The sequence below is a fragment of the Gobio gobio genome, assembly GCF_949357685.1.
Source record: "Gobio gobio genome assembly, chromosome: 12".
In the NCBI taxonomy this organism is placed as follows: domain Eukaryota; kingdom Metazoa; phylum Chordata; class Actinopteri; order Cypriniformes; family Gobionidae; genus Gobio; species Gobio gobio.
In genome coordinates this window covers 11,622,857-11,638,058 of record NC_137105.1, presented here as the reverse complement: position 1 = coordinate 11,638,058, position 15,202 = coordinate 11,622,857, and the positions used below count along the sequence as shown (strand labels likewise).

The 15,202-nt window shown below is 36.5% G+C and overlaps 2 protein-coding genes across 3 annotated transcripts; one reads left to right on the top strand and one right to left on the bottom strand.

Annotated features, from left to right (window-relative positions):
• Positions 1-6,866: 6,866 nt before the first annotated feature.
• Positions 6,867-7,604, top strand: gja12.2 (gap junction protein alpha 12.2; the record flags this gene model as incomplete). The annotated part of the gene is made up of 1 exon (XM_079831096.1): positions 6,867-7,604. One exon carries the CDS (start codon positions 6,867-6,869, stop codon positions 7,602-7,604), a length of 738 nt encoding a protein of 245 aa, XP_079687222.1.
• A 2,340-nt stretch (positions 7,605-9,944) lies between these two features.
• Positions 9,945-14,953, bottom strand: gja12.1 (gap junction protein, alpha 12.1). 2 transcript variants are annotated; one of them, XM_079831095.1, is made up of 3 exons: positions 14,862-14,928; positions 14,407-14,465; positions 9,954-11,304 (listed from the first exon to the last, which is right to left on the bottom strand). In XM_079831095.1, exon 3 carries the CDS (start codon positions 11,268-11,270, stop codon positions 10,515-10,517), a length of 756 nt encoding a protein of 251 aa, XP_079687221.1. In that variant the 5' UTR covers positions 11,271-11,304; positions 14,407-14,465; positions 14,862-14,928; the 3' UTR covers positions 9,954-10,514. The 2 variants fall into 2 exon arrangements, with proteins under 2 accessions (XP_079687220.1, XP_079687221.1); XM_079831094.1 differs by lacking the exon at positions 14,407-14,465 and having other exon boundaries at positions 9,945-11,304; positions 14,862-14,953.
• Positions 14,954-15,202: the final 249 nt, after the last annotated feature.

Sequence of the window (15,202 nt, the reverse complement as noted above, 5' to 3'; positions counted from 1 at the left end):
AACACAAATTAAGATATTTTAGTTGAAATCTGATGGCTCTGAAAGGCCTCCATTGGCACAATGGCACGGTTCACTCTCAAGACCCTTAAAAGGTACTAAAGACGTCTTTACAAAGTCCATCTCACTACAGTGGTTCTACAATAACTTGATGAATCGGCGAGAATAGTTTTTGTGCGCAAAAAAACCCTAAATAACGACTTATATAGTGATGACGATTTCAAAACACGGCCTCATGAAGCTTCGAAGCGTTATGAATCAGTGAGTCGAATCATGATTCGGATCGCGCGTCAAACCGCCAAACTGCTGAAATTTGGCGATTCAAACTGCTCATTCTACTCACTGATTCATAACGCTTAGAAGCTTCATGAGGCCGTGTTTTGAAATCGTCATCACTATATAATTCGTTATTTAGGGTTTGTTTTGCGCACAAAAACTATTCTCGCCGATTCATAAAGTTATTTTAGAACCACTGTAGTGAGATGGACTTTGTAATGACGTCTTTAGTACCTTTTAAGGGTCTTGAGAGTGAACCGTACATTGTGCCAATGGAGGCCTTTCAGAGCCATCAGATTTCAACTAAAATATCTTCATTTGTGTTCCGAAGATGAACGGAGGTCTTACGGGTGTCGAACGACATGAGGGTAAGTAATTAATGACAGAATTTTCATTTTCGGGTGAACTAATCCTTTAAAATAAAGTGTAACCCAATATTAGATTTTGCTTAATAAATTAATAAAGCTTGATGAAAACTTGCAAAATAACATAGTTGTGTAAATAAGCACACTGACTTTTGAGACAAATGCTGCCAAAATTTTTGTGGTGGAACAACATGACTAACAGTCATTACAGTAATATATATAAAACAAAAATTAACACACACAGAACATTTAAACATGATTAGTTCACTAATCAAATAGATTTGTTTATATCGTTCTAGTTTTCAATGAATATATTTTTATGATGGATGACTGATTTCAAGTTTAGGTATTTAAAGTCATAATAAAAGGTTTAAAAGTGACCTTTTTATATATATAAAAAAAGGTTTATTTTTCATTAAATATGGTTGAAAAAACAACAACTTTTCCCTCTTCTGAAACAAGCCTTTATAAAAAAAATGTAATAAATAGTGATATAGTGCTGTTAAATTATTAATCACAATTAATTGCGTCCAAAATAAAAGTTTGTGTCACATAAGATATCTGTGTGTAAGGTGTATAGTTATTAAGGATATTTGAAAATACATTTATATATTTAAGAAATATTTGCATGCATGTATATTTATATGTATATCATTTATATTATTTATTTCTTTAAAAAAATGTGCACTGTATTTTATAATAATTATACACAGTACACACACATATATTAGGCTATAAACAAGCTTTTATTTTGGATGTGATTAATTGCGATTAATCGTTTTACAGCACTAAAATGTATGATTCTCTGTATAAAACACAGATTTACCCTGACAATCTCTTTAACACTTGACAATTTATTGTTAGTAAGTAAAGCCTTGTGTAATCTCCCAGTAAAAAGGAGTTTTATTTCTCAATGATGTGAATTTTTGTTTAATTATGTGTAATTGTGGGAGAGAGATTTGTGGAAAGTCATCCTGAATGAACTTTTAGCCTGTTTTGAGTAATCTCTGTTTATAAATCTCCTGTAATACGTGACTGAAATCCAAAAAGGGGGGCAACTGAGGGTAAATGTTTGAACTCACATTTAAAGGGGTACTTCAGCGCTGGGAAGATGAATGTGTATTTAAACTGGGTCATTTGTGTAATAGAAATGTGAAATTATTTTTGAATTTAGTGCCTTCTAGACTGAGAAAAGACAGAAAATGTATTTTTGTCTCCTGTGGATGAAAGACAACAACTCCAAAAATGCACTTGCTTCGCTGCCCTTTGAGGCCAAACCCAAAGCCACGCCTACTGGTCATCACTTGCCCACCACGGCACCGCCCCCAACCTCGTTTTGATTTTCATATAGTAATACAATCAATCCGATGAGTTAGAGAATAGACACTACAATTAAAAACTGAACGTGTCTTTTCAATAAAGTGTGAGTGAGCCGAACGAAAGTCACGGCACAGACGCAGCAGCAGTCAGATTTCATTCATCACGAGAGCGAAGAGCTGAGCAGAGCTGAGGTAAGCGCGGCAGTCATTCTCAGCGCGTGTCCAGTCTGGCGCGTTTTCATATCATGCCTATGGAAGCTTAACTTTCATATAGGAATTCATTGAAAAGTTGAAACACTCACTTCGTTTGAATCGTACTAGAGTTTGTTTTCCCCTTTGGTGTGGTTTGTTAGGTCTGGTGTGAAAGCAGCGATCGCACTCGGGTGCACACCAAAAGTGGACCAAACAACTGAGACCAAACTCCTTGAAGAGGTGGTCTCGATACGCTTTCAAACGAACTCTGGAGCGGTTCGTTTGTGGTGAGAACGTGATCCGACCTCGAACAGACCCAACTGCAAAAAGTACTGATCATTTTTGGACTAAACCAGCTGCCGTAGTCAGCTGCGCTGTGCATTATGGGATGAGGAAGTGTTTGTTGAGAGTTTGCACTTTAGCATGGCAGCTCGCGGACAAACTTGACGAGCGATGCACGCTCGCCGTTCGCATCCACGCTTTCCTCTTCTGTTGGAATTTTTCCGCACGTAAATTCTGACCAAACGAAAAGCAGTTTAGGAAATACGCCATGGCCAATGAGTGGTGTGGATGTTGTCATGTGACTGCATTTGGTTCATTTCAACTGGTTCGGACCAAAGCAATCAGTGTGGTGTGAAAAGGAACCAAAAAAGCTGAAAAATGCTACAATGTATAATTGTTTGACCTTGGTTCGGACCAAATGAACCGAACTAGAGATGTGAAAGCACCTTTAGCTCCGCATCGCTCCGTTATTAATGCCCGAGCCGAGCGGCCGTACGCATTTACATTCTGTGAGTGAGATCCCTCCCCTGTGGGCGGGTTGAAAACATGCGGAACAGCTCCTTCTACTGGCTGTAGTCTCTAGCCTCTGGCCAAAAAATCCTCAGATGACGCAAAATGACGATATTTGCGTCATCTGAGGATTTTTTTCCAGAAATAAAATGCATAATTCTCTTGTCACAGGGGAATATGATTGGGAAAAGTACCATCATTTGGGTTTCTACTGATACAAAGCTTAATCCCCGAAGTAACCCTTTAAAAACAAATATTTTTTACACTCAAGACCTGAAAAACAGAAAGAAAGATAAAAAGAAATAGCCTATTGTCTCTGGTCCTGACAGAAAGGTCATATTGCAGTGACAGATTAACTCATAAGAAAGGCCAAATTGATGAATGAACCCGAATGTTCTCTCTTTTTTTCACTCTTATTGAAAATGAAAAAGATTACAGGAAATTGCATAAGTGCAAGATCAGCAAATTACGTCAAACTCAACATTTTAGAGAACACATGTTTTCTACCGCTTACCAGCTTCAATCACCCCTATATTGTGATGTCTGATCATTATACCAAAACAAACAAACAAAAAAAATATAAAAAATATAACAATTCATCTTTTCAAACAGATACATTGGAAGGAAATACAGTATTAGCAGTTTTAGGGAAAACAATGTGGTGAGAAGAGTTTAAAGAAAGAGCCACAAGATGGTCTGGAAAAAAATAGAAAACAGAAGAAGAAGTTTTGCTTCCTAAAAATGGCTATGTCAGAATTCTGTGATTTCTATATAACAGACATTTGATCACAACTGCACTTGTTTCTTGCTACTTGTTTCTATGATATTGTGGGTTTCAGACATCTGCAGAAATTTCTTGTTGGAAACTTTTTACCAAATGCTAGTTGTGACATTGGTAGGCCAGGCTAAGACGAATTTCATGATTCTAACTTACCTATACATTCCTGATTCATTCTTGTGAATCGAACATCTGATTCATTCTTGTGAATCGGTTCGTCTTAAACAGTCCTCATTTTTTTTTCTTTTTTTTGTCCAAAATATAGACTGTAAAAAAGATGGACAATGCCCTTTCACTATCTTCCATTGGAGAAAAGTGAAGACGCCAATGTCCGAATGGTGCTGACATCTTGTGCTGCTTTGGGACCTGCGCAGTAGAGAGCAGGAAGTAGAGCCGTGATATCAAAACCCCGCCCACACTCCTGACCTGCAGTACCTGTTAGTATAATTTACTGCAGAACAACTCATTATGTCGGTGTGAAATAAACAGTTATGGACAGCTCCATTGGTGCCGCAGTGACTATACTTCACTTCACTCAGAGAAGCTGTCAATCCCAGCTGTCAATCATGACGTCACACCCCTCGTTTTTATAGCATCAAATAACTAACTAAGACCAAACTTATTTTTAAAAAAACACTTGAACTTACACACCAGCATGCTAAAAACTACCTAAAATGACAGAAACCATATTCGGTAAAAACATTTATTTGAAGTGTAATTTAATTGTTTGTTTGTCTTGCGTCCCATGAGAATACATGGAGGGGCGGGGTTTATTATCTATACTGGGACCAACTACCTGGGGGCAATCGAGACGCTTTGGCTTCACTTTTCAGAGTGTGTGTGGGACACTTGGTTCGAAACTGCTTTGCTTTCCTATTCATTCAAATAAATACGAAACCCCATACGTTTCGTTCGGACGGTTCTTATAAATGAACAGATTCTAAAAAAACTCGAGTCGCATCATTCCAGGTAATTTTTGTTAGACTATTCATCAGATGTATAAATTAAGCCACATTTTAGTATTTAGTTACAGCCTATTTAGTGCAAACATTTATTTGTTAATTGGGATGTTCATTCATTCAAAAACATTTTTTTTTAATTAAATTATGTATTTTTTTCTATTATATATTTTAAAATGATATTGCCCTTTTAAAGTTTCAATGTAGTAAGCCACGAAGTGACCTTGACTGTGCATGGCTTAACAACTTTAAAGGTGCTGTGTGTAATATTTATGACAGAAATGCAACATAATATACATAGATATGCTTTCAATGGTGAATAAAGTCCTTACATAATGAACTGTTATGTTTTATTACCTTAGAATTAGTCGTTTCTATCTACATACCGTGGGTCCCCTTACAGTGAAGTCGCCATTTTGCACCGTCATGTTTCTACAGTAGCCCTAAATGGACAAACTTCTCTACAGAGCGCTAGTCACTCTCTGCTGTCTCAGACGACGACACATCTTTGTCCTGTGTCGGCCACCGTAGCTTCTCTGCTGCAATTCGCAACCTCACTGCTAGATGCCGCTAAAATCTACACACTGCACCTTTAAGGGTTATGGGTTAGATTGACAAGCTACAGTTTCAACGTATAGCTTCCCCAACATTCTGATGTAAAATTCTACCCTAGCTCCGATTGCCCCCCTATAACAGGCTAAATTTTACAAATGGAGGAGCAGGGGACGAAGAGGGATGGTCCAGGAACTCAAAATGGGAAGAGGTAAGCTGCTGGTTTTATACCTTGGTATTTATTGGAAGATTAGATGGGCGTACTCCTCCCGAAATGACGTTTAATAACTTCACCTCTCATTTCTCCAAGTAAAAGCTCTAGCCTCGAGCCATAGAGACACATACAGTACAACACATCCATGCAACTGGACATATGTGTCTTCTTTTAGTGGTCTTTCAATTATGATATAAAAGGTGATCTGACATAAATGGATGATGAGGATAGGAAATTTTGTGTCCAGAATTTGTGACCTTTCATGTGGTGTTTGTGTGTTTTATCATTGAGTGAGAACAACCATATTCTCTACCATGTACAACCACTTCACAGAACCGCAAGTAAATGTAATGTTTTCTGATTTTCTCCCATAATTATGGTTTCTGTGGAGTAGGACGCTGTGGTGAAACTATACATGAGAGCTGGACAAAGTTCAAACATGTATGTTAACATATTTACAGATTTGCTGCTTTAATTTAATACCACTGTTTATTACCACGGTACAGTCAGACATTGATATTAAAATAAATATTACAGAAATGTTATCTGAATATTATTAAAACAATTTTTATAAACCCATAACTGTACAAAGACAAAAACAGCATAACATTGTAATGATCATGGCCTTTAATCTGCATCTTCAATGCTTTGGATTGCATAAGATATTTTTGCAAACATTTAGGACATAAACTGTCAGACCTTTACTTGTATCATTGCGTTTGTGTTTTTGTGATTTTGAAAAACACTGTCTATGGAAACCAGAATGGCATCACATTTCTCATGATCATGTGGGTGGTGACTTTTAACATTTTTTTGGTTTCATGTATTGCAAAATCTCGAGGCAAAGCTGGACAATGTTAAGTGAATGACATGATGTAAACCTGAGTGTGTGATTTTGTATGTGTTTGTACGTGCTCATTGACCAGTAGCGAAATGCTTTTTTGTGGGTGGACACTAAATGAAAGCTACACTTATAAAAATAACAAAACTTGTTGAAGATCAGATCTTGAAACCTCTGATATCATCTTTTCGCCTTCACACAATTAAAAAAAACAAGTGTCACGGGATCTGTCATCATAAAATAAGGTAGGTTAATAAGGTTATTTTTTCCTCTCAATTTTACATTTCAACTTTAATGTAATGAATTATTTTAAATGACAGTTGAGAAGGGGAATTGACTACTATACACCACTAAACGTAATGGACCATTTGGTTAAAAACACAAATCAAAGTAAAGTATTATTTGTTCTGAGTAATCATATACTACTGTGTATGTATATATATTCTAAAAGAACGCAATGATGTTCACAAAAAGATATACAGAAAATTCTGTTAAAATTAATACAGTACATTGTGCCCTATTTTTATTTTTATAGTGCATATTGTACTTTCCCTCAGAAGTCTTCTCATTTGCAGGTCAGCATGGGGGACTGGGGATTCCTCTCTAAACTTTTAGACAAGGTGCAGTCTCACTCAACCAATATTGGGAAAGTTTGGCTGACGGTTCTCCTGATCTTCAGAATAATGGTTCTTGGGGCTGGCCTGGATAAAGTCTGGGGAGATGAACAGTCCAGTATGGTCTGCAACATCAAAACTCCTGGTTGCTTGAATGCATGCTACGACCATGTCTTCCCCATTTCCCATATGCGATTCTGGGTGCTCCAAATCATCTTTGTGGCCACGCCAAATCTGGTCTACCTCGGCTACGTTCTGCACGTTATCCACAAAGAAAACAAACTGAGACAGAACTTACAAAACCGGACAGAGAATCGTGGCGTCAAACTACCCAAATACACAGATGACAACGGGAAGCTTTATTACAAAGGGAGCCTGCTTGGTTGCTATATGTCGAGTCTCTTTGTGACTATTTTGTTTGAATCAGGGTTCATTGTAGGCCAGTACTATTTAATTGGTCTTTGGATGCCCACACAGCTAGAATGTAAAGTAGACCCTTGCCCTAAAATCGGCGTGCATTGTTTTACATCCCGCCCAACTGAAAAGAGCATCTTCATTGTCTTCATGCTTGTGGTGGCGTGTGTGTCTTTGGCTTTGAATCTAGGAGAGATGTTCTATCTGATGGGTCGTAGGAGCCAGTACAAGATGAGGACACCTGCTGTGGCTGAGATACAGAAATTAACCCACACTGAGACATTTTGCTAAATGAAACGATAACACTTAACTTGAAGGGGTGTGCATAAGACTGACATGACACATGTCATGAATATGAAGGAGTTTGTATGCATGTTTATGACAACTGTCATTAAGTGTCATTCGCTCAGTTATGCCATTTTTAATGCAAAGATGACATTATTTGAGATGTCTTCGTCATGACAACTTGACATTACCAAGACAACATAACCTGTCATAAATATTTTTTTCAGTGGATCAAGTTGAATTTGTCATTAAAATGTCATTAAGTGTTAATACTCTGTCGAATTATTTTATAACAGCGTTGTGAATATTTTTCAGTTCATAATGTTGTAAAAAAAAAAGTTTCCTAAACAGTTAATTACAGCATCCCACACATTTATATTTTCATGAAATGCTTTTTTACATCATGGATAAGTCTAGCTAAGACACCAACATAATGGCGTACACCATTTTGAGGTGAGTTTTCACTGTTATAAAATAATTTGACAGAGTATTGACACTTAATGACATTTTAATGACAAATTCAACTTGTACCACTGTAGTTTAGGTCAAGAAAAATATTCATGACACTGTTTTAAAATAATTTGACAGAACATTAACACTTAATTTGGATAATATTTTAATATTTAAGTTTGATAATTAATCTGCTATGTCATGCTTATGACAGGTTATGTTGTCTTAGTAATGTCAAGTTGTCATGACAAAGACACTGACAGGTTAGGATGTATTGGTTTATGTCAAGTTGTCATAACTAAGACCAAATAATGTCATCTTTGCATTAAAAATGTCATAATTGAGCGAATGACACTTAATGACAGTTGTCATGAACATGCATAAAACACGTGTCATGAATATGACGGTGTCATGTCAGTCTTATGCACACCCCTTCAAGTAAAGTGTTACCACTGAAACATCCTGAAATTACATCATATTTCCCCTAGACCCAAGTCTCAAACTCGAGCCTTCCACAATTTCCTAGATTAGCCTACAAATTTCCAGAAATTCCATGTGGGAAAAAAAATCCACATGCTCTGTGAGATAATTATCCTCAAGGTTGAAACCAGGTAAAAATTGTGTTTACATTCCTTATGTATGCTATATGTATCTGTTTTATATTAGCTTTATAGAAATAATTGCTACCTAAGTGAAGTGTTTAGCGGTTATTATGAACATTATTATTTTAGCAGTAGCCTACACACAGTTCAGTGATTATTGTTAAACATAATTATTGTGAACATGTCATGTGCAAATAAAAATACATATAAAAATAAAAATAGTGTGTTTAACTCTGTCATCATTTACTCACCCTTGTGTTACAAACCTGTATGAGTTTCTTTATTCTGCTGAACACAAAAGAAGATATTTTGAAGAAAGTTAGTAACCAAACAGTTGATGGCAACCATCGACTTCCATATAGGAAAAAAAAAAATACTATGGAAGTCAATGGCTACCGTCAACTGTTTGGTTACTAACCAAATTCTTCATCATATCTTGTTTTGTGTTCAAAAGAAGAAAGGAACTCTTCTGGTTTGGATCAACACAAGGGTGAGTGCCAGGAAAAATTTGGCTGGCATTGCTGTTATGTCTTTCCTTCACAGGGGGGCGTATGAAGACCATAAATCATCAGTGCATTAAAAAAATCAGGAAAATTAAATACCAATGCATGAAATAACACTTCAGACAGAATAATACATTATATAGACGTGAAAAACAATTAGTGCGCTTAAAAAACGAACAAATAAATGTATTTCCGTTTTTTTCCTTCATTTTTATTATAAAGATTGTTATATTTAATTTTTAATTCTTGATACCACCTTACATTGTATTTATTTTATTTTTTATGTATGTGCTTCAAGTTTTCCCATTAAGATTCATATAGCTATAGTTAACTTAGAAAATAAAATGTCCTCTCAAAACCGCATGACGGTTCTCTTCTTTCATAGACCACTAAAGGAGATGCTAGTCAAGTAGCAACACACCATAAACAACAACGTTTGACGCGTCAGACACGGTTTGAATATTTGTCAGTTATAATACTTAAAATATGCGCATAGTCAAATTGCAATACGATTCCAACAACACGCGAGACATATGGACTACTGCTGCCTTCACGTGCTATCGGAATTATCGTAAATACGAGTTTCCGAGGTAAAAATTGCACATGAACGCCCCCACATTCTGAAACTTGAATGCAATGAGCTCGTAATCACGACTTCAGAAGTCGGAATTATCCAATTTCCGATAGCACGTGAAGGCAGCATACTTCTATGATACCTTTATCGTGCTTTTTTGTTATTTTTGGAGTCATGGAGGTTTGGAACAAGGGTGAGTAAATTATGCTACAGTTGATATGTTTGGATGCTCTTTTAATTCTTTTTTCCAATACACATGCCTTCCCACACATCAATAGCTGAGCAACACATTAATTTAACAAGAAAAAGCAAAAACAAAACATTTGTTAAATTATTTATAAAGGTTTTAACAGATTGTAGGGCCTAACTCTTAGGTTTGCTTTGGTTTGCTTTAACCAAATAGGGAGAGAAGAAAGTATTCAGGAAAATATGAAACTGCAGTCTGTTACATAATGAACTTTTATCTAAGTGTAATGTCATTTTATGACAATTTCGTTGTCAAGAGGAGCATCACAAAAATGTTGCAAGATTAGATACGTGGTCATATATGACAAGTCATTACCTTAAAGGTTAGAAGTTAAACATAGTCCATATAACATTACCTGAAATGTCCTATGGCACCATGTACCAACTAGTGCAAACATTGTTTAAAATACATATACTTTCACAGCTAAACAAAAACTGTGCAAAACAAATTGATCACAAAATTACATTCATTTTAATTCCAAGATTCAGCCTCATTTACCTATGTACAAAGTACTTACAACACCAAACAATCTTTTCACCCTCAAGTTTTGCTAGACTTTGAATTAATGTACATCTTGGATCCGTTAAAACCTTGCGGGAATGTAGACGTCCGTGCGCCACGATGTCTCTTTGACCTGCGGCATAACAGGTAGATCATCTCAATCACGTTCAGAAGCAGAGAGATACACGCCACCACCAGCATGAAGATGATAAAGATGGTTTTCTCTGTTGGACGAGACATGTAACACTCAACCGTATGAGGGCAAGGAGATTGGGAGCATTCTATCTTCGGGATCATTATGAAACCGTAAAGATAGTACTGGCCTACAATAAATGCAGCCTCCAGCAAGATCTTAGCAAACAGACTGGCTAGGTAACTACCTAACAATTGGCCCTTGATTATAACTTTGCCATAATCGTCGATGTATTTGGGCTGTTTGATGCCTTGCTTTTCAGCGTGGCTTTCAATCAGCTGTTTCAGTTTCTTTTCTTTGTGAAGGACATGCAGAACGTGACCGAAGTATAGAAGTGTTGGTGTAGACACAAAGATGATCTGAAGTACCCAGAAGCGAATGTGGGAGATTGGAAAGCTGTAATCGTAGCACACGTTTTTACAACCCGGCTGCTTAGTGTTGCAGATCATTTTTGATTGTTCATCGCTCCACACCTTTTCGGCCCCGGCCCCAAGAACCATGATCCTGAAGACAAAAAGGACGGTGAGCCACACCTTCCCAACCATCGTGGAGTGAGACTGCACTTTGTCCAGCAGCTTGGAGAGAAAGCCCCACTCTCCCATGCTTGTGCCTCTAGTGTCTTCTCTGCCTGGAAAACTAGGGGAGAAAGACAGCATTTTTGAGTGGTTAGTTTTTGATCTGCTTAACATGCTGAAAACAATCTCATTATTTACTCACCATTATGTCATTCAAAACCCATATGCTATTGTGTATCATTACGTGCGTATCATTACGTGGCTCATAGAGCAGTGGCTACTCCAAAGAGGAGAAAAAAAATACAAAAACAAGTCTAATTTATGGACTATATTCTAAGACTCCAATACTATTTTAATCTTGTGGTAGGAGCAGAGTAAATATTTAGTCATTATTTAAAGATAATTTTAAAATAATGCATGGAATACTTCATACATATTAAAGGGATAGTTCACCCAAAAATGAAAATTAGCCCATGATTTACTCACCCTCAAGTCATACTAGGTGTATATAACATTCTTCTTTCAGACGAATACAATTAAGTTATATTAAAAAAGTCCTGACTAATCCAAGCTTCGTAATAGCAGTAATAGTTGCTCTGTTTTTGAAGTCCATAAAAAAATGCACCTGTCCGTCGAATAACGTGCTCCACGCGGCTCCGGGGGGTTAATAAAGGCCTTCTGAAGTGAATCGAGGCGTTTGTGTAAGAAAAATATCCATGTTTAAAACTTTATCAAGTAAAGTTCCAGCCGATCGCCTTCCGTGGAAAAGTGTTGAAAGTGCCTTCTCGCAATTCAAGATGCGTACGCGACGTCTGACGAGCGTACCTGGTAACGTAAGCCTTTGATCGGCAGAGGCACTTTCAACACTTTTTCCATAAATTGAATACGGAAGGCGGTCGGCCGAAACGGCCGAAACTTTACTTGATAAAGTTTTAAATATGGATATTTTTCTTACACAAACGCATCGATTCGCTTCAGAAGGCCTTTATTAACACCCCAGAGCCGCGTGGAGCACGTTATTTGATGGGCAGATGCACTTTTTATGGACTTCAAAAACAGAGCAACAATTACTGCTATTATAATGCTTGGATTAGCCTGGACTTTTTTAATATAACTCCGATTTCATTCGTCTGAAGGAAGAATGTCATACACGCCTAGGATGACTTGAGGGTGAGTAAATCATGGGCTTTATCTCTTTAAGGGGATAGTTCACCCAAAAAGAAGTCCATGGCTACCGTCAACTGTTTGGTTACCAACATTCTACAAAATATTTTCTTTTGTGTTCAACAGAACAAAGAAATTCATACAGGTTTAGAACAACTTGAGGGTGAGTAAATGATAACAGAATTATCCTTTTTGAGTGAACTATCCCTTTAATACAATAGCTGTGAAAAACTATTGTGCTGCTTAGAAAACAGAAAAAGATTTAAAAAAATATTGTAAAATTTTTTTAATTTTTAAAAATGAAACTTGCTTTCAAAATTCAAAGTGTACTTCACATAATGTGTTTTCATTAGTGCTGTCAAAATTAACGCAGTAACGCATGCAATTAGTTTTTTTTCTCACTTTAACACGTTAAAATTATTTAATTATTTTAAATGATTTTATGTGTCATGAGTGGCAGTAGCCTGACAAGCCAGACCCACATCAAGATGTTGGGTCTGGAAACACACCATTGGCAGGGCTCAATACGAGGGGCGGGATAAACGGTTGTCTTTCAAATTCCCTCTGCACGCAATAGGATAGCTCTAGAACCAACCAGAACGCTATCAGTGGTGAGACAACAATCACAAGTGGGTCCCATGCATTTTCCCACCAGCGGAGCTAGTTGATAGATTAAACTTTTGCCGTATCCAGGCAGCAAAACTCAGAACAAATCTTCCTTTTTTAAGAATGACTTCAGTGCCGTTCTTTGTTAGCAGGGAAGTAGCAGGAAATTCACACGAACCGTGGCAACTCTGCCGTCATTATGTTAAGCCCGCCCACCGACTCTATACACAATGTGATTGGCCTGACTAGAGTTTGGTTTTTCAAGCTCGCAAGCCATCGGAGAGTTGCTAGACGACCCTGGCTGCAAATTACATTACGGCAGATCTTAAAGTGACAGCAACCACTAATGCTGTCTGTTATTAATGTTAATCAAAGAACAACGGTAACGGAGAAAATTGTAGCTGTGCAGTGTGTACATTTTAGCGGCATCTAGCGGTGAGGTTGTGAATTGCAATCACCCAACGCTCACCCCTCCCTTTTGAACCACATCGAGAAGCTACGGTGGCCAACACAGGACAAAAATGTTGTCGTCGGAGAGAGTAGAGACAGAGAGTGACTAGCGCTCTGTAGAGAAGTTTGTCGCGCAAAATGGTGACTTGGGGACCCGCGGTGTATGGAGATATAAATGGCTCATTCTAAGGTAATAAAAATATAATGGTTTATTATGTAAGGTCTTTATACACCACTGAAAACATAGTTTTGAATATTATATTGCATTTCTGATCCTCATAACTGCACCTTTATATTACACATTGCTATTTTTTAAAACCTAATAAATGTTGAAATTGATATAGCTTTCAATTATACTGTAATGTTGAATGTCTATCATTAATGTAAAAAAATAAATAAATTTCATTGAGACATCAGTTCCAGTATTACTATCAATGAGACTGGTCTTCATTCAAAGATGCCATTACAACAACTATAATAATAATAATAATAATAATAATAATAATAATAATAAAAATAATAATACTTTCTTTAAGTTGTTTCGACATTAATTTGGAGAGCAACTGTAAAATTATTACAATATAAAAATATTTTAAAGTCAGATGTTTTTAATCGCGATTAATTACAGAGAAACTGTGCGATTCATTTGTTATTTTTTTAATCGATTGACAGCACTAGTTTTCATAGTTACAGTGCATTTTTTTATTATTATTATCATTTTAAGTGCGCTTTAAGTATTTCCACCCAAAAATGAAAGGTTGTCTCAACACTGCATGGTTTTCTTCCTTCCATAGGTAAAATTGTAGTCATTATTCAGTGACAATGAAAAAAATACACATCGCATGGTTACTAAAAAAAACCAATGCTTGCTTGCATCAACTATGTCAACACAACATTTTTATCTGCAAGTGGACTACGTGTGAGCTACGTGCGGCAGAAGGGTAACATTATTAGGGAAAAAGTATGACAAAAGATAAAATTTAAAGAAACTAAACCACAGTACCTTAGTGGACTGTGACAACACTCTGATGTTCAGAAGATAAGAGCGCACAAGCTTAAAATCTGATTAAAACAAAATATAAATTCTATTTATTTATAAAGATATTTTTGACAACAAACAATTCTAGGCATTATTTGTGGTTTAATGACAAAAAGGGAATATGTAACTAATTAGCAAGCAAATGTTTCAACATGCAGCTTTCAAGATACTCAATAATGTTTCAACAATGTGAATGACTGACTTTTCCAATGTAGCATTCAGTTCGAAACAGAGAATGGTTAACATTTAGCAATCACCAAACTCTGTCTGTATATCAGTACAATGTAATATTATTAGATTATAGCCCGTTTTGTTACCTGTTTAGAATTCTAAATGAAACTTAACAATACATAATACACATATAAATGAGCAAATAGAGCCTTACAAAAATGTAAAATATTAAAAACTTGTATTTTTACCTGTGACAGCTTGCGTCTCAGCCCGTTGCTGATTGACTGTGTTGCTCAATGATGAAATGCCAGTGTCAGGTGTAAAGATTGAACTTCAGTGCACTTGATTGTGCAATTTGTTTTTTTTTTTTGCTGTCACCTTCCACTTGACGTCTGATTAAAGTTCCATGGCCATATTTGGGATAACAGGATAAAATTGAGCACAAAGTTAATTATTAATCATGTTAGAACCTAGGATAAGTACATACATATGAGACAAGATCTCTGTACCTTTGTATTCACACATACTCACACTCATATATACATGCAATTCACTCAAGCTTGGCATGGTATATTGATTTGCCATCAGT

What these genes read in the sequence shown, in the direction of transcription:
- gja12.1 (XM_079831094.1), bottom strand. Translation starts at nt 11,270, where the DNA reads ATGGGAGAGTGGGGCTTTCTCTCCAAGCTGCTGGACAAAGTGCAGTCT.